Raw genomic sequence first — 20096 nt, 5'->3', positions numbered from 1 at the left:
GGGGAGAGGGGAGGGGAGGGGAGGGGAGGGGGGAGGGGAGAGAGAAGGGGAGAGGGGAGGGAAGGGAAGGGAAGGGGAGGGAAGGGGAGGGGAGAGGGGAGTGGAGGAGAGAGAGGAGGAGAGAGGGGAAGGGAGGGGAGAGAGAAGGGGAGAGGGGAGGGGAGGGGAGAAAGAAGGGGAGAGGGGAGGAGGGGAGGGGAGAGAGAAGGAGAGAGGGGAAGGGAGGGCAGAGAGAAGGAGAGAGAGAAGGGGAGAGGGGAGGGGAGGGGAGGGGGAGGAGGAGAGGAGACATTCCTTAAAATCACTGTTGCTGAGTATATCTACTTGTGTCCCTCATTTCTGTTTACAGAGCAGCCTATTCAACTGGACTCTGTGCCAAGGTCAGTTAGAACAACACCCCACAGAGACATTTTGCCGGTGGTGCTGCCATCCAGCCTTGGGGGGTTTCTCTTTTAGTTATTAATACATCATAGATTTGAGGGCAAGTTGTCAAAACATTTTCTTGTCTAGTTTCATAGGGCACTCATTAGAAGATAATGCGTTTTCCCATTCTCCAGAGCAATAGTTCTTAACCAAGTACCTACACACACCAGCACAGATCAGGCTTTTGAGACACACAGGGATGGAGTTAGGGTGAGCAGCACAGAAACTGTACATATCCCACAGTTGAAATAAAGCAAGTTCCAGGCATGAAAGCAGCTTGGCTGATGGTGGAGTGTGTCCTCATACATGAATGCTGTCCATTTAGGTCTTTTGCAGTATAAAAAGTTAAAGTCCTTTTCAACTTATTTAATACAAATAACACTGAAAAGCTAACAATTTAAAGTCAGTCTTTTTTTTTCTTTGTGGGTCACACTCGGTGACGCACAGGGGTTACTCCTGGCTCTGTGCTCAGGAATTACCCCTGGCAATGCTCAGGGGACCATGTGGGATGCTGGGAATCGAACCCATGTTGGTTGTGTGCAAAGCAAACGCCCTACCCATTATGCTATTGCTCCAGGCCCTAAAGTCAGTTTTTGGAATGATTTTGTCAGACCTAGTTTTGCTATATGTATGCATCTTGCCAGGTCTGGGTTTTTTTCATGCATGAATTACCCCGCATTTTCATATGCTTAAGAAAAACATGCTTAAGAAAAATTATTCAAGCTGATATTAACAAGTATTAAAAAATACATATCCTAGAATGTTTTTCATTGTTTTTCAAAATAAGTTTAATATATTTAACATGTTAAATATGAAAGCGAATATATTTACTTAGTGTTAATGTTTTATTCTTTTTGTTTTGATTTTATTTTGAGGCCATGCACAGTGGTGCTTAAAGCTTACTCTTCCGGGATCACTCCTGGTCAGCCTGAGGACACCATATGTGGTGTCAAGGATCCAAACCATGTCGATCACATGAAAGATAAGTGGTCTCTACTCACTGCATATCACTCCAGTCCCTATTGTTCAAATATGAAAGTATGAGCTCAATACATAAAACTTTTCTCTCTTTTGAAAATTTTCAGTCAGCTTTATATTGGTCACCTGGATGGACTGTACAACATTTAAATTAAATATAAAGATTCTCAACTGTGGTTCGATCTTCTTTATCAGCAAATAATACTCTCCTTTTGTTTTGGGGCCACACCCAGCGACGCACAGGTGTTACCCCTGGCTCTGCACTCAGAAATTATTCCCTGAATTGGTTAGGGGGCCATATGGGATGCCAGAGACAGAACAAGGGTTGGCTCTATCCACTGTACTAAACTTTTGGTCCCTTGTTTTATTTCTAAATAACCTAACATTCTTCTTATAGTACCAAGTGCTCATAATTTTTTTTGGGGGGGAGACACCCAGCAGTGCTCAGAACTTAGTCTTGACTTTGGTCTCAGGGATCACTTCCGGTGAGGCTTGGGGGATCAAATGTGGTGCTGGGAATAGAACCCATGTCGGTCACATGCAAGGCAAATATTGTACTGTAGCATCATATGCAGGCTAATAGCTGAAATTATATACTGGAGAAGACAGAGATCATGACAGAGCCCGGGAAACACCAATGTTTAACAGTCAAGGATATGAGTTGCAACTACCACAGGAAATTGAGATGGTTTGATCATTGAGGAGTAATGAAAATTAAGAAAATAGACATCAAGCAATTCTCACTCATGTTGAAAACACTTCCAGGAAAAAATCTGCAAGTCTCTTGGTCAATGCTGCTGGCGTTTACAATTATACCCATTATATCTGGAAGTACAGAGATCATGAGTGACTTCTCCAAGAAAGTGTGAGTGAAGTGGTGGGAATGAAAGTTTGATTGATTAGACTGAAAGAATTAGAAACGACAATGAAGAACACATGAGGTATTTTGTGAGAAAGAAACAGGTCAATAAAGTGTTGATTTAAAGTGGATTGTGAGATTAAGAGAGACAGAGAAATGGAGACTATTTTTAAAAGGTGAGAGTGAATTTTTATGATACAATGAAACGTTTTATGATGTTGATAGCAATGACCTGGCATGGGGGGAATTATCAAGAAGAGTAAAGGGACAATGGCTGGATCATTATATTTGGTAGATGATAGGGATGGACTCCAGGGCACCAGTAAAGGAATTCGCCTCAGAGAGAAGTGTGAGTAGTTTGTATGTGGCAGCAAGTGGAAAAGTGGGTAAAATGTAGGCATAAATAAATTATGTTGGCAGACAGCAATATCTGGATGGTTTATTCTGTATAATTCTATTTTGTCAGTGATACAGGGCATGTTCATCACTTAGAAGTGGAGACAAAAAAGAAAAAGTTGGAAGCTGAGGGGGGTATGAATTGAGTGCTACTCTTATTAATAATGATGATTTTCAGCCGATATGAGACAGGAGTAGGGAGAGGTAAAAGGTAAAGGTAAAGGCCCTCCCGTTGATCGTCGATTTGCTCGAGCGGGCCCAGTAACGTCTCCATTGGAGACTTTGTTGTTACTGTGTCTGGCATATCGAATACTCTCGGTAGCTTGCCGGGCTCTCCGAGAGGGGTGGAGGAATCGAACTCGGGTCGGCCATGTTGGCTGCTTGTAAGGCGAACGCCCTAGGTAGAATTAAGGAGAAATCAATTATCGTTGCAGAGGCCATACTGTTTTTGAAGAAAATAGTTTAAAAAACATTTTTGTGACTATTGAAATCACCTAGGATTATTGAAAAATTAATGTTGGATAGAGGAACCATGAATACACTGCCAAATGACCCAGAAAACTGAAAGATAGAATAGAAATATATAATAGGTACCTAAACCAGCCCTAAATAACTGTAATGAACGTGGGGTGACATGAATAGTCATCTCATGGAAAGTTGTGGGGAGAACCCAGGCTTCAGGTCATTGGAAGAAGGTGGAGCGGACTTTATTAGAGAATTGGTAGATGGGATTTTTTGGTTGACAAACCGCCCACAGGCACTTGATGTCCTTGTGGGAGCTTTGGGTGCTGGTAGGAAAAAGAAGACAAGGTGTCCTTAGAGGATGCACAGACATAAGGGGTAAGGGAACCCTGGACTGATGAGTGATCTGAGAATCCCAGGATTCTAAGCTAAGACATGCAAGCAGACATAGAAGACACACTGTGGTTTGAGCTGAGTTGTCAAGACAGAGCCTGAGAGGGCTGTCATGCTGGGAGGAGTCAGGAGAACAAACACAATCCTGCCTCCTTCTGTTTCTACTGAATTCCCTGGAAAAAATTGCTTGGGCCATACCCCACTGTGATCAGGACTTATTTCTGTCTCTGTACTCAGAGATAACCACTAAAGTTGTTGTGGCGGGGAGTTCAAACTGGGGTCATGGCATGCCATTCAAGGTAAGTGACTTTAAGCCTTGTACTATCTCTCTGACCTTCTATTGTATTCTTGAAAGAAAGATTTGCAGTCAAGAATTTAGGAGATTTAGAATGTTAAGAGCTTTGTGGATTATCTCCCAATGTTACCACGCATATGTAAGTGTTAAGCTGCATTATATTGCATTCCATGCAATATTATAGACATATCATCATCTTTATTTAACAGCAATGTAAATCACTGTTTAACATACTATTTTAGAAATACTTTTAGCACCACACTTTCCAGTTAAGGAATATGAAATGTTTTAGATATCACTACTGATAATCCCCGAGCCTTCTACTACTCTTTTTTCAAATTCTGTGAGTAGTCTAACAGAAAAAAAAAATGGTAGAAGTTGAAAAAAAAATTCTGTTGAAACCAAATAAAAAAACCGACTAGCTTCACAATTGCATGGGGTGATGTTCAGCAGAACCTCCTTGGTGGCCCGCCCTGGGCTGTGCAATACTGATGTACGACTCTGAGCAGAGCCCGTGAACCTTATGCAAAGGTACAACTGAGATTTTACATGTAGGGAAGATGCAGAGACGCTAAAACTAAAAATGAGACTGTGATTTCCATCAGCAGCCTGTTAATATTTTTGTATGTTTATCAAGGTGACTCAATTTTTTTCTTTGTTGTGTAAATATTAATTAAAAAGAAACATAAGTAAATAAACTTCTATATTTTTATATTGTTAATATTTTCTTTTTAAAATGTTTGCAGATATTAACCACAATATCCAAAAGTTTGCAAGTCTGTAACTGTACCTCATGGTGATTCATGAATCAAAAATTTAAAAAAATGAAAAAAAGTTTGCAGATAATAAAATATTTAAAGCTTTAATAGAATACCAGATATTCCATGCTATATATAGGTGTTTTTTTAAAAATATGCAAGTGAAATTTTTTTCATAAATATAAACAAATATTCATTTTCTGTAAATGACATGTCATTTTTATTATTTTTATTTTATTAAATTTTACCATATTATTGTAGTTCATTTATTTTAGTATACCATTTGTTCAGGAAAATGACAGGATTACCAGAGAAAATCAAGAAATCACTGACAAGCTATCTGACCTGTTAACACTGACCTTTAACTTGGACAGTTAGACCGACATAAAGAATTTCTGCTTGGATTTTGCCTTGATAAATATTGTATAATAAATAGAAAGACACATTGTTATTTATCTTAAAATTGTCAGTATTCGTATAGACTTAAGACACTATTAAATGGTTATGAATTAGACATTTTACTGTATAAATTTATTTCCCTTTGATAAAATAAAGAAAAAAATTTAAAATGTATTGGCATTTTCCCCTCTCTATTTATAACAAAAGTTAATAATTTTTTTACCTTATTAAATGTAAAATATTATATTAAAGTTAAAATAATTTGTTCTAGAAAGATCACTTGAACCTATATCAGTAAAGAAATGTTAACTTTGGTTTATTAATTAACTCAATACTTGCATTACTGTGCTATAACAAGTATATTATGCAATAGCACTGCACTGTAGCACTGTCCTCCCGTTGTTCATCGATTTGCTCGAGCGGGCCCAGTAACGTTTCCATTGTGAGACTTGTTGTTACTGTGTTTGGCATATCGAATACGTCACGAGTATCTTGCCAGGCTTTTCCGTGTGGGCGAGATACTCTCAGTAGCTTGCCGGGCTCTCAGAGAGGGGTGGAGGAATTGAACCTGGGTCAGCCAGGCTGGCTGTGTACAAAACAAATGCCCTTGCAGTAAAAAAAAAAAAATAATAATTTTATGCAGTAAAAAAATTTAAAATGTACAATAGCACTGTCCTCACTGTCCTCCTGTTGTTCATCTATTTACTCGAGCGGGCACCAGTAACATCTCCATTGTGAAACTTGTTACTATTTTTGGCATATTGAATATGTCACGAAGAGCTTGCCAGGCTTTGCCGTGTGGGCGGGATACTCTCAGTAGCTTGCCAGTCTCTCCAAGAGGGACAAAGAAATAGAACCCGGGTCGTCTGTGTGCAAGGAAAACACCCTACCCACTGTGCTACCGCTCCAGCCTGAGAACATAGTATGCGATGAAAACAATAAACATCCTAAGAAATACAAATTTCAGAACGTTTTAAGTGGTTCAAAAAGATCTTCTGTACTCATATTTATTTAGTTTAACTGATTCATCAACCCATAATAGCAGTAATTAAACAATTTTAACTTTCCCTAATAACAGAAAGTTCAACTTAACTAATGCATGTGAGTTATCCCATAACATCTGTGATTAAACAATTATTGGATGAAAATTAGAAATATTCTCAGAGTAATGTTGGACTCCTTTAGAGTTGTGCAGTCCTTTTTGTTGTTGTTATTTTGGGGCCAAACCCAACTCAAGGCCTACTCCTGGCTCTGTGCTCAGGGACCACAGCTGGAGGGCTTGGAGGACTATATGTGGTATCAGGGGTGGAGGCTAGATTGGCCACATACAAGGTAAGTGCCCTGCACACTGGACTATTGCTCTGGCCCTGTGTAGTCTTCTTTGAAGGCCAGAATTGGCTTAAATGAAAACAGCGATAATTACCAGAACTAAAAAAAAGGCCCTCCCATTGATCATCGATTTGCTCAAGCGGGCCCAGTAACGTCTCCATTGGAGACTTTGTTGTTACTGTGTTTGGCATATCGAATACGTCACGGGGAGCTTGCCAGGCTCTGTCGTGCGGGTGAGATACTCTCGGTAGCTTGCCGGGCTCTCCGAGAGGGGTGGAGGAATCGAACTCGGGTCGGCCATGTTGGCTGCGTGCAAGGCAAACGCCCTACTGCTGTGCTATCGCTCCAGCCCAGAACTAAACCTTCTGTAATTTCCAAGTCAATGACTATGAAGTCCCTAAAATATCAGGTGTCGATATATATATATATATATATATATATATATATATATATATATCAGCCAACATAGAGAAAATAGCAGAAATGTCAAATAGGGCCTCCCATTTACGAGATAGTCAGCGTGACTTCCAGTCTGTCTCTGGGCTTCATCTTAGACATTTTAAAATGAAAACTTTGATAATTATAGCACACATGAAATGGTATTAATTAGAAAAATTAATGAAATAACATGCTAACCATTTCTAAATAAAGTATTGTATAAAAACTCATTTTCAATAAATTATAGTACCATGCTGATTGATCTCCTTTGTAGTTTGCTCGATATTGTAACTAGGTGAGGTTACATTGATGCTTGCAATAGAGTCAATTGGGTGAGAGACAGGATGATGGATGAATGAAGAGGGTTATGACCACAAACCGGCAGATAACGGGTAAAATAATGGATTCACGATCTCCAGAGATGGAGAGAGAAAAATATCTATCCCACACCATCACAGGAAGTAGTTTAAGTAGGAAAACAACTTTTTAGACAGTTAATGTAAACTGGTGGGCATCCTTGTGGTCAATAACGTCTATTGTGGTCTGGTGTTCTGAGCTCTGTTTAGCTGTGTTTATCCTGCTCCAGTTAGATACTGAAAACAAAACATGATGTTTTTGTTAGTTCTATATATGTTTGTTAACAGCCTGTGCTCAAAAGAGTTTGCTGGTTTTAAACTCTGAGAGGGGGTTGTTCCAAGTGGTTCCCAGGGGGGCTGGAGGTTAACTGTTGAAGATTCTTATCCAGTCAGGCTCATGGTTCAATGCAAGTGCCAAGGATACAGTGCTGTTCAGCCCTGCAGTGTCAGCCCTGCAACCCATACAGTGTTCAGGAACCACTAGCCCCAGGATCACACCCAGGGATGCTCAGAGAGTCAGGTGGTGCTACAGATAAAAACAGACAGCAAATGGCACCCTAAACCCTGTATTATATCCTATAACCTACTGGTCTTAATTTTTTTTTAATTTTTATTAGTGAAACACCATGAGGTACAGTTGTACACTTACAAAGTTTTGTGCTTGGGTTTTGATTATATAAGGATCAAATACCCATCCTTCCACCAGTGCCCATTTTCCACCACCATGGATCCCAGTATCCCTCCCACCCCCATCTCCCCCCATCCCACCCTGCCTCTGTGGCAGGGCATTCCCTTTTGTTCTCTCTCTCCTTTTGGGTGTTGTGGTCTGCAAAAGAGGCATTGCGTGGCAATCATGTTTGGTCCATAGTCTACTTTCAACATGCATCTCCCATCCTGGGAGGATCCTCCAAACACCCTTTATTTGGTGCTCCCTTCTCTATCTGAGCTGCCCTTTCCCCTAGCATGCCCTGCTGGCCTCTAAGCCATGGAGTAATCCTCCTGGTACTGATCTCGGCTATTCTTGGGTATTAATCTCCTATTTTGTTACTTTATGTCCCCCAGATGAATGCAATCTTTTTATGTCTATCCCTCTTCTTCTGACTCATTTCATGTAGCATGATACTTTCCATATAGTACCACTTGTATGTAAATTTCATGACTTTATCTTTTCTAACAGCTACATAGTACTCCATTGTGTAGATGTACCAAAGTTTCTTTAACCAGTCATCTGTTCTTGGGCACTCAGGTTTTTTCCAGATTCTATAGCTAAAGTAATTCTTGGGGAAAAGAAAACGGGAGGAATCAACCTCCCTAACTTCAAACTCTACTACAAAGCAGTAATAATTAAAACAGCATGGTACTGGAACAAAGGCAGAGCTGCAGACCAATGGAACAGGGTTGAATATACTGATATCTCCCCTCAATCATATGATCACCTAATCTTTGATTGAACTCCACAAGAAGAAGACATCGAACCCCATAAAAATTTTTTTTAAGTTGAACTCTTGATTGTTAATTTGGTTTGGTTTGGGCACCACACCTGGCTGTGGTCAGAGCTTACTACTGGCTCTGTGCTCAGAGATCACTCCTGGTAGGCTAAAGGGACCACATGAGGTGCCAGGGATTGAACACAGTTGAACACATGCAAAGCAAGTGCTCTATCCACTGTACTATCTCTCCTGGCCCTTTAGTTGAACTTTAGGCCAGCTTTGTGTATATGTTATGTATATGTTATGCTTTGCTATATCTTTTTACTTTATCTGCCATTTTCTGCTGTTTGTTTGCCTTTTTTGTAACATCTTTTCATTTCTTTCTGGATTTCTGTCTCCTTAGCTGGCCATATCCAGCAAATGCTTGCTGATTCTATACCAGCTTTCTTCTAGGAGCATAGACAGTTCTACTTATATAATCCTCACAAAGACTGTACGAGAGCACTCAATTGCCATTTTGCAGTCTAAGTATCTGAGCCTAAGTAGTTGCTCAAAATCAGAGCTTGTAAATTAGGGAAATCTTGAGTCCAGGTTGCCTGAGTGGGAATCCAATCAGGAGATAAAAATCCACACACATTAGGGGAAACGCAAAGAATGAACCATTAACAGTAATTATTAGCATTAGCAATCATTAACAATAGCAAGAGAGAGAGTAACTACAAGATGTAAAACAAAGACTGGGGTGGGGGCGACGTGGGGGATACCCGCAGGAAGATAAACCTGGAAGGGCTCGGGTGTATTGGGAAAGACTTAACCATCATCTTGCTTTAGGGAAGTGCTCTGAGTGAGCCATATCAAAGCTGGTTTGGAGTTCTTGGCATAGGAACCAGCTTCCCAAGGACAGGAGCCCAAGATGGTTTGGGTGTCTGACGGGAATCCAAGACATGGTGGGAGAAGAGGTATTCAAAGAAAGTGACGATGAGGCTGGAAGGAAGAGAACTCTTGGTGGACTCTCCCTCCACCCTCCTGCAGAAGCTGTGTGTAATCAGGCCCTCTGGAGACACTGGTTGTGTAAGAACCCGCTTAGCCGGAGAATTGGCATGACAGGCTCTGAGTGACCTAGGCCACTTCCAGGAACCAGAAAAGCAGAAAAACCAGATGTTTTTGTAAAAAACTACATCCTCGGAATAAGATTAGGCTTCCAGAATGTAACTGTCAGGAGGTAGGCTGGATGTTTTGGGCCCAAACAACAATAGTAAATATATGTGTACTCTGTAAAGTAAAGTAAAGGCCCTCCCGTTGATCATCGATTTGCTCGAGCGGGCCCAGTAACGTCTCCATTGGAGACTTTGTTGTTACTGTGTCTGGCATATCGAATACGTCATGGGGAGCTTGCCAGGCTCTGCCGTGCGGGCGAAATACTCTCGGTAGCTCGCCGGGCTCTCCGAGAGGGGCAGAGGAATCGAACTGGGGTCGGCCATGTTGGCTGCGTGCAAGGCAAACGCCCTACCGCTGTGCTATCGCTCCAGCCCTGTACTCTGTAAGTAATAGAAATTGTCTGAGTAATGCTTACTTGCCAAAATGAAAGTATAAGAACTTGCTGAACCTAGTGCTCTGGGTCCTTGTTGAAACCCACTGCTTGGTGGATACTTGAACCCCACCTAGCTGGATCAATAAACCTTGCTATGTGATTTACATTATCAGCTCTGTTCTCTGTCCTTGAGGGGTGATCGACTCTGGACTCTAACAGTCACAATAGGCCACAATTATGCAGTGACTGCAGAAAGATCTTATATACTGCCCACGGTTTGGACAGATGCCGTCCGATGTCCTCATACCTACCCATGCTTGCCTGGAACCTCCTTTCATAAAATGTTAGAAGCTTCTTCCTAATGCAGTGTCTCTCCGGCTTCCCCTATGGAGAAAGTTTATCATGTTCACATTAAAGAAGAAATCCATTAGGCAGATGGGTAGATAAGGAAGGCCCCCTCCCAAGGCAATGGCAGTGAATTTCCTGGGAAGTGATAATATCTGATAGGCAGAAGCTGCAAAAGCCAACTTTATGGAAAAAAGTAACTCAGGCTTCACCTGGCTCACCTGGTGCCAGTAGCAGACGCAGAGAAGGCCTGACCTCTACAGAGGGCACAGACTTCAGCAGAGACAGGAACTGCAATCAAAGATGTGATTCACAGGAAACTCCGGAAGCTGCCCCTTTGTGACAATACCTGATCAAACCCACCTGCAGAAAACCAGAGGATATGCATATAAAAGCCAGTCTTCAAAGCCATTCAAGGCTTTTCCACCTCGGAGCACCTCTCTCCCACTGTCTCTCCCTCCTCCCCTTCAAAAAACCTCCAAATAAAATCTGTTTTACTTCACTGCTTGTCTACTCCTCCTGTGAGACGACACACGAACTCAAGGAACCGTGGGTAAGTCCTGGGACTGCTTTCTCCTTTCCTGCAAAGGGCAAATTCTCACTCCAATCTGAGTCCGTGGCTCCCCGAGCAATCCGGGTGGTGGGAATCAACTCCAGGTCCTGAAAGACCAAGCAGACATCGGATGTGGCCCAATGGCCACCTGATGGAGCTGGCGGGGCTCAGGCCCCTGCCAAGGTGGGACTAATCTCAGATTTTATCAGTTTTAGTCTTCCCAGCAGACCCTGGGATGGCAGAGGTGGACTGGGGAGAAAGTAACCGGCTCTCTCTCCTCCCTGCCTCACAAAAGCCACCTGTGGGGCCCACCTACATCAAAGTACTTGAAGGAACTTCAGAGTTTATTCTAGAGTACATTAAAAAAAGTCATTTAGATCTGAGAGGCAAAAAACTGTAGCATTCCCTCCCATCTCTCTCTCTCTCTCTCTCTCTCTCTCTCTCTCTCTCTCTCTCTCTCTCTCTCTCACACACACACACACACACACACTCACAGTGCCAAGGGGACTTCACTTCTTTAACAAATGAATCACACTGATGTCCTGAAATGATGATTAACTGAAGACAATGATTGGCTTCACATGCCAAGAAATCAACTAACCAGGATATAATTTTGTTTCAAGATGGTAAGGAGGCCTGAATTCTGCTACTAAGGCTAAATTTTACTGTTCCGCTAAGGGTGGTAAAATTTAACCTTTGTAGCAGTTACACACTGAAGGGCTTGAAAATTCTTGCATTCATCCTAACCTGAAAAACCTGAGATAGTATTAGTGGGATTTATCAGGGCTGAGAAGGAATGGGAGAACTCACATTACCTCCAGGAGTAGATTTTCTAACTGGAATTTGAACCCATGATGTCATAGTGGGGTTGAGGAGTGATGTGATACTCCAATTAAAGTGGAAATAAATAATTAAAATTAAAATATAAATCTTTTTTTAAAAACTTTTTAATGATTGAGATATTATGATATATATAATGCTATTAATGATAGTTTCCTGTGTACATAATTCTAACACTGCACCTACCACCAGGGTACCATCTCTCTCTTCCACAGTACCCCTTCCATTCAAATGCTACCCCAAACTCAGTTTGGTGGGTCAGTTCTCCCTTGGCGCTGCCTACCTAAACATTGATTGATTGATGTAGAGAGCACGTTCACTTTTCTTCATAGATCTATGTAAAAAGAAAAGTTTGCTGTGCTTTACATCAGTCTTTATTGAGAATGTTTCCATTTTCAGCAACAACACAGAGGTACCTTGACATTCTGGAGGTATGAATCTTGACTGAAGTCGGCCCTACAAAGACAGATCCCTTAAGACTAAGCCTACGGGAGTGGACTGTGCGGGATGGGGGTCTGGCTTCACCGACAGGGCGAAGAGGGAGATTCAGCTCCTCAGTAAATGGAAAGCAGCTTCAGGGCCAAGATGCAGGGACCATGAACAGAAGCACTAAAGATAACGGACTCCCCCTAGTGGATCTTTGGAGAGCCACCAAGTGAACTCTGGACTTGGCATTTTTCCTTCAACGTTTGAGTCATTAGAGAGATGATAGCAGATGGAAGTCTGTCAGGCAGTCTGTCAGGAGAACCAGGCGATGTTAACAGACTGCCAGGAGCAAGACCTTAAGGAAGGCACAAGTCCTAATGTATGGTCGTAATGAACTTCACCAGAGTGTTATGACACCCTCTATTACAACCTGGGGTGATTCTCAGGTCAGTCTCAGGTGACTCCAGAGCGAACTCGGGTTCATCATACAACCATCCTAACACTTTGACACATCAAAATCAGGCCCACTGGCACCTTGACAATACCGGAGTACCATGACAAGCCGGGAAATCAGCCAAATATCGCCAGAATCTTAGGTACCAGGTATTTAAGAGTGGGAGGAAGTGAGGAAAAGCAGAAACCTGAGATCAAAAAGGGTGAAAAAAGGAGTGTCATTGGCATTCCTGTTGGAACACCACCACCACGCCCCGCTTACCAGCGTGTTTTCTACTTGACCTTCTCCTTAAACAGCTTATATCCCACCTAGTGCTCACTTTCTTTGTCTCCTGTCTTTTTAAACACTTGCACTAAATTATTCAAGGCCTCCATAAAATCCTTCTGGGGAGAAATACAAGAATCAGGGACCAGGGGACCCTGCCCCCACTTCCCAGCACCAGACTTTACCCTCAGAGCCAGAAGAGGAAGGCGGGAATTGAGAAGAGTGAGGTATAGTGAAGTATAAGTTTCTTTGCCTGGGACGCTATGTTTAATGCTAACACAACTCTCCATTAAGGGGAAAAAAGCCTCTTACTTCATACAGGATGAATTCATAAAAGGTTATAGGCAAGTATATGGCGGGGGGGGGGGGAGGCGCTGACAGTAAATTTTTGGGAATTAATAAAACCAAGATGCGATTTAAAGTAGTTACTCTAAACAGACTTAAAGGATCAAAGAGGTGTTATGCCTGGCCGCACTTTGTGGACAGAGAAAATGAGGTCTGATAAGACTTCTAACTGGGGGCAGCAGAGGACCATAAAAGGTTGGACACTCCACTCCCTCGCTCCCATCCCCAGAGAGAAGCTCCTTCAGAAATGTGATAAGAGAAGCTCCTTCAGGAAGTTCCTTCAGCTTGTGATAAGGACATGAGGGAGGACTATCAAAGTTTAAAGCTTGACAGCGCCATAGCAATGGGCTCATCTCCATAGAAAGCCCCACATTGGGGGCAGATTGGGAGAAAACGTACAAAACCACTCTACAAAGGCAAGCAGGGTGCTTCCTCATGCTAGGGGTGGGGTGACCCTCATCCCCACCTGAGATGTGCACGCAGTCTCTTCCCTCTGGTGAAGTCCTTGTTCTCTCAAAAGCATTTCTCTCTCTCTTTCCTTCCTCAAAATCTCTAAAGAATCCTTTCCTCAAAACCTTCACACACATGGAAAATGGCGTCACACAAGGTGATCATTACATCGTTGTTCGCAATAGCCCAAACAAGCATTCTCGTCTGTCTCTCAATTACTATTAAAATATGAAAACTAAATATCCTGAACTAAAATGGAATGCACACCAATATGTATTGTGAAAAAGAGCAATGAGCAAAAAAAAAACAATGCAGGCTTTTTCCCTGTGTTAAAAAGGGCACATATTTGTGTGACAGAATATCACTGGATATTTGCGATATTTGTCACTGATCACTAATGGAGTAGAAGGGAAAATGACCTTATACGTTCCTCTTTTGACTTTAGAGCCAATTGACAATAATAGATAATCTTAAAAGTGATCTACATGGTCTGTGGGATGAAACCATCCAAATTATCAAATAATCATCCCAATCTGCTGGTTCTTACCGAATGAACCAACATCTTATTATTATTAATTATAGTAGTGGTAGCAGCAGTAGTCTGAGGGTCACACCCAACAGTGCTCAGGGCTTACTCATGGCTCTGTGCTTAGGGATCACTCCTGGTGGTATTTGGGGGAATTATATGACGCTGGGGATCAAACTAGGTTCAGCGTCATACAAAGAAAACATTTATTTTCTGCATTATTGTTCCGGTCCCCAAGGAAGAATTCCTGATGCCTAAATTAACCATAGAGCACCTTGTACCCTCCCTAGCAATCATTCTTCTTACAGGCCACTGGTCTCATCTCTCTATTGAAACATAAGAGCCTTGAGAATGTGAATTTGACCCCATTAAGTTTACCCACTTCATTACTTAGGATAGAGCCTGGCAGACAGTAAAGAATTGGGAGCATGTATGTGTTTTTGACAGATGTTTTAAGGGTTGGTGGGATGTGGGTTATCTGCAGAGGTCCCTGTGTCACCCTGATGAGTGCCAGCAGGGGACAGAGGGTATCATCACAATCATAGAACACTGAAGAGAGGTCACACCCATGTCACAGAGGCTGAGCTCTGGTGGGAGGGACCAACGTCACTTGTTTCAGAAGACTTTGACTTCTGATAGTGATGGACTCACCAGGCTGTTAAGGGAAGATCTGCTGGAACCTGCCAAGTTTTCATAAGAAGCCCATCCTGGACATGCTGAATTGAGTAATTGAGAAGAGACAGAAAAGAAGTAGCCAGGCCAGGTAACCCAGAGGACGGCTGCCTTCAGGTTCCTCTCCTCTTAGCTTGTTCATTCATGCGGTCCTTCCTTCCCTACCCACTGGTACCCACATACTGCCACACAGAATACTAGGTACCTGCCTAGGACAGAAGCAAGAACGCCAGGGTGGCTGGACCAATGTGTGAGTGGAGAACTCAGACACTGTGGGAGCTCCTATTTATGATAAAAAATGCTGAGTGGTGTGGGAGCTTAGAGAATACATGTCAGGGACCCTGATCCTATGAGTTAGCGACACTTTCCTCAAGAGAAGAGAAATGTTGCAGCTTAGGTTTCAGGTAGTATAATGAGTGAGGTGGGGACAGGAGCTGGGAAGTGTATTCTAGGCCTTCGGAAGGCCATAAAGCTACAACTGGGGATAATTTAAATCCAAGCTCTGCTCTGGGTCAGTCTGATGAGCAGGAATGGAATAGTGGGCTAGAGAGTAGACATGGACGCAAGGGTGTGCTATTGGGTTCTGGCCTTGAATCTTCCCAGAAATCACAATTTAAGGAAGGCCAAAGATGGTTCCGGCTCTGTTATGGCACAGTTCTGGAAGTTTTCTGGATCAGGCTGTGCAGAAGCAGGGCTGTAGAGCTAAAGAAGCTTACTTGTGAGAGACAAGGTGGGTAGCAGGTAGAAATGTTGGGTGTAGAGGGGGAAAGGGGATGAAGTATACCTAGACTAGAGAAGAACTTTCTTGGTAGTATGTAAGCAGAAGGGACACAGCCAGAGGCAGAAAGGCTCCAGGTGCCTTCACATCCCCCACTTACCTTTCTACAGCGACAGATTCCAAGTAGACACAGAAAGGCTTTGTCCCGTAGCACTGTGTATTTTTGAGATCCCTTCACTTTCCTTCCTTTCCCTGGGTTTCTGCTTATCTGCCTCTGGTTTCTGAGTCTGTGCGTCTATTTGCTCTTCTGCTTTAATTCTCCTCCCTTGAAAGGAAGTCAGGAACTTGGGCTCTGCCTGACACCTCACACTCTTCAAAACATCTCTTGCCTTAGAGGAAGGAACTCGGGATTTGTCTCCCACTTGGGCCTCTAAGTAGAGTCTCACTCCAGTGAGCTGTACTAAGACTAAGCGAGGGTTCAGAGAGATAGCACAGCCTTGCATTTGGCTGAGTCCTGTTCAATTCCCCATACCCTGAACACTGTCTGCTGTGACTGAAAAATCAATCAAAATATAAAACCAAAAACCCAACAGCAATAACAAAAATGTGGGTCCTGAGAGATGGAACAGGGGTAAGGCATTTGCCTGGCAAGTGGCCAGCCTGGTTTGATCCCTGGAACCATATATGTTTCTCAAGAACTTCTGGGGGTGATCTCTTGTGCACAGAACTGGGAGTTGACTCTGAACACTGCAGGATGAGCCCCACCCACCACCATCCCATTTCCCCCTTCCCCCCCAAAAAATCTTTCTGAATGATATAATTAAGTCCTGAATAACTGGCAGACTTAAGGTCACACTGAATTAAAGCCAACACCTTATATCAGAAATCACATTCCCTTACAGGTGAGGACATGCCTTAGGGCTACCAGTCAGAGACCTGGGAGTATGGAGATAAGTAGAGGGATCTTGAGTCTCAGCACAGAGTATCCCAATGGGATATGTCCACCCGTCTCAGAAGTCAGCTCAGTGAAACTCCCTCATGCTAATTCAGGGCTCCACAGATGAGGGCCAGGGGAGGTGGCTCAAAAGGCCCTGGATTTCATCTCTGGTATCTCATGAATCTTGGTCACTTCCACGAACACTCCTGGAAATGACCCCAAAGAAAAAATAACAAGAAAACATAAAAAAAAAATCCCTCTTGAGGCTCTGGCAGGTTTTGAAAGATGAGGAAGAGAGAAACTGGGCTGAGGCTGGGCCCCACTGGTCAGTGTGAGGTCACTGTTTCTAGGGGCGGGGCAGTAACTATGTCTGGCTCAGGGGGACCCTTTGTCTACAGTTGAGATAAAGTCCCTGAAGGAAACAGCAGAGAGCATAACTGCTCTGATCCAGAAGATCCTGATCCAGATGGTCTACAGCATAGATGATCACCAGAAAGGTGACCTGTAGGAACTTCTGAATCCTACAAAGATTTGGGCAACAAAAGTCACCTTTAGCGGTAAGGAAGAAATAAAGTGGGTTGTGGTCCTGCTTGGGTAGAGGAGGGTGGCGGCGGTAAGAATCTTAGGAAGGAATTGATTTTTCCTACTCTGAGAAGCACCAGCAAAAGTCTTAGGTGACGGAGTCTGAGGACACTTGTAGCTCCCTCACCCTTACCAAAACTTCCTACATAGAGGAAGAGCTAAAATCTAGAGTAGAAGACACCTGACTTCTGGAAGCTGAGGTATAGAACCAGGCTAGGATTGTAGTGCCTTAAAGACCTAGAGTAACGTCTTATCCGTGGTCTGCCCTGCAGCAGCCCCTGGGGTCACAGGTCCCACCGGCTGAGGGGGTCTGGTTTCAGATATATATTCAAGAAAGGCTCTGATGGACAGGGACCCTAAGTGCAAGCCTGCCATTGCTCCTGGGTCCCAGGCTTCCATCCTGAGACCAGATCAAGCATCTTTCTCTTTACTGGGAAAGTTGTTACTTGAGTTAACTCCTAGCAGCTGAGACAGATCCCTGAACTTCAGTAGGCCTCAGATATAGGCAGGCTGTGATGAGACACGAGGCAATTGTCAAGTCCCTGATGCTGGTCTCCGCCTGAGGCTACTCAGAGTTGTATTCTACATCTCATTAGTTTAGAGATCCCCCCGGGTCCGTCTCCATCCTCTTCTGATCTTTATATTTCTCTTTGTGACATGGCTACCTGATCACACAGAGGAGGGTGTGAAGGCGCAAGGCCAGACTGAGTCCTTTGGGGCACCCTGCCCCGCCTTCCCAGCCCTGGTCTGATTACTTCCTTTGAAGATGAATTCTTCTTGGGCCTTTCGGAGCGGAAAGTCACATCACAGAGCCAATTTCCCTTCTGAATATTTCTCTTTCTTTCTCACTAGAACCTCCAAAACTCCTGAAGATGTGTGACCCAGCCAAGTGCTCCCCCTGCTGCCCAGCCAAGTGCTCTCCCTGCTGCCCGGCAAAGTGCAACCCCTGCTGTCCATCAAAATGCAACCCCTGCTGTCCAGCCAAATGTAGCCCATGTGGCTGCCCACCAAGAAGCTGCTGCGTTCAGCCCAAGTGCTGCTGTCTGGAACCCAAGCCTGAGTGCACTTGCCTTAATAAGGACTCCGACGCATCTCAGCACACTCAGCATACTCAGAACGACTCCCAAAGTACAAAACAAGAGAAGTCCCTTTTTGGGGGGTCAAAGAAGTAGGTTGCCCCAGACAAGTCCAGGAGCCATGCCCATCCCTTGGAGCTGTCAAGGCTATAGACCTGCATTAGAAAAACTGTTTCTCATAGCTCCCAATCAGAAGCCCCCATTTCCTTTCATAGCTCTTCAGCCTATGAAGATCTCCAACTGGAAATGGGAAGTCGAAGAGGCTAGAATGATCTTTCCTAGTCATCGGAACAGTGGTTAGCACAATAAAAGAGCAGTAAAAAAATGAAAAAGAATTGTGGTCTTATTTTGCTTCTTGGCCCGTGTGAAACCATCTCCCTCATTAGGCTAAGTTCAAGAAAACTTGGGTATGGCAAGGAGAGTTGAAAGACAGCCAGAGCTGGGAGGTTGTGTCTCTGCAGAGCCAGAGTTGGGGAAGATTGTCTCACTGTGACTTGACAATGAGTCCTGTCTCCCAGGAGTCTCTCTAGTACCAGGCAAATGGAGCAGTAGTTCACCCCAAGGTAAGAATTACTGTCCTCATCCTCTGGGTAACATATTTCATATCAGAATAAACAAAAACACATCTCTGGAAAGGTCCCAATGATTCGAAGAAGGAGCGCTCCTAACATCCAGACTTCCGTGGTTGGTGCAGTGCTGAGTCTTTTGCAGTAACTATTCAGTCTCAAAGCAAATTTTGCAACCTCTCTCAAGCTTTGTTTTCTGGACTGAGGGTAAATGATACATCGAAAGACTTTCTTTGTTCTTGGGGCTGGAGTGATAGCACATGGGGTAGGGCGTTTGCCTTGCACGCAGCCAACATGGCCGACCCAGGTTCGATTCCCAGCATCCCATTAGTTCCCCCGAGCACCGCCAGGAGCAATTCCTGAGTGCATGAGCCAGGAGTAACCCCTGAGCATAGCCGGTGTGACCCAAAAAGCAAAAAAAAAAAAAGTCTTTGTTCTTGACTGACCCCCGCCCCCGTCCCCCCCCCACACACACACACACACATAGTGTGCTCAGGAACTGTTCTGAGCAGTGCTGGGGAAACATGGGGACGGAACCCAGGCCTTCTGCACACAAAGCATGTGCTTAGTCCCTTGAGCACTCTCAGGTCCTTAAAGAATCCCCCCCCACATTTTTTGTTTGTTATATTTATTGAATCACTGTGGGAAAAGTTACAAAGCTTTCAGGTTTAAGTCTTGGTCATACAATGATCAAACACCTTTCCCTTGCCAGTACTTATTTTTCACCACCAAGAACCCCAATATACCCCCCTCCCAACCCTCCCAATGCCTGTGAGGCAGATAATTTCTACTTAACTCTCTCTACTTTTATTACATTAATTATTTAGACAAAAGATGGATGCACCATTATTGTTTAGAGTTTCCACCCAACAATCAAAACTGCTGAAAAGGCATTGTGAAATAATTTGTTTTCTATGGCTGGTTATGAGAACCATATGATGTCGCACAGCCACAATAGCAACCTCGCAATTTTGGATTTCTGATATTTTACTAATTAAGTCTGGAAGAATTTCTGCCAAGATCCAGATAATTACGAGATTGGTTTCTACGCCTGTGGATCCATGGCCGTGCCAGAGAGCTGCTCGTGGGGGGGTCAACTCATGACCTCAGTAGTGCGTGAAGGATGAGCCGGTACTACCCCCCTTCCCATGAGGCTGCAGTTACCCTGTCACCACTGGCTCATACCTGGCTTTCCAATAAGCTCTGAGGTGGCGGCCATCTTGTTGCCAGGAGTGGGAAAAGGGCGGAAGGGAGAGACACCCTTTCCCTTCCAGGGAGGCATGGCACCGTAGTTT

At 43.7% G+C, this 20096-nt stretch overlaps 1 protein-coding gene across 1 annotated transcript; it reads left to right on the top strand.

The window, feature by feature from the left end:
• The first annotated feature begins 18031 nt into the window (after positions 1–18031).
• On the top strand, positions 18032–18331 carry SMCP (sperm mitochondria associated cysteine rich protein). The gene has a single exon (XM_056116604.1). It carries the CDS (start codon positions 18032–18034, stop codon positions 18329–18331), a length of 300 nt encoding a protein of 99 aa, XP_055972579.1.
• Positions 18332–20096: the final 1765 nt, after the last annotated feature.

Source organism: Sorex fumeus, unplaced genomic scaffold (assembly GCF_029834395.1).
Source record: "Sorex fumeus unplaced genomic scaffold, SorFum_2.1 ptg000001l, whole genome shotgun sequence".
In the NCBI taxonomy this organism is placed as follows: Eukaryota; Metazoa; Chordata; class Mammalia; order Eulipotyphla; family Soricidae; genus Sorex; species Sorex fumeus.
Note: the sequence above shows the minus strand (reverse complement) of the source record. Positions and strands in the feature narration are given on the sequence as shown.

Coding starts and splice junctions, on each gene's coding strand:
- SMCP (XM_056116604.1), top strand. CDS start 18,032: ATGTGTGACCCAGCCAAGTGCTCCCCCTGCTGCCCAGCCAAGTGCTCT.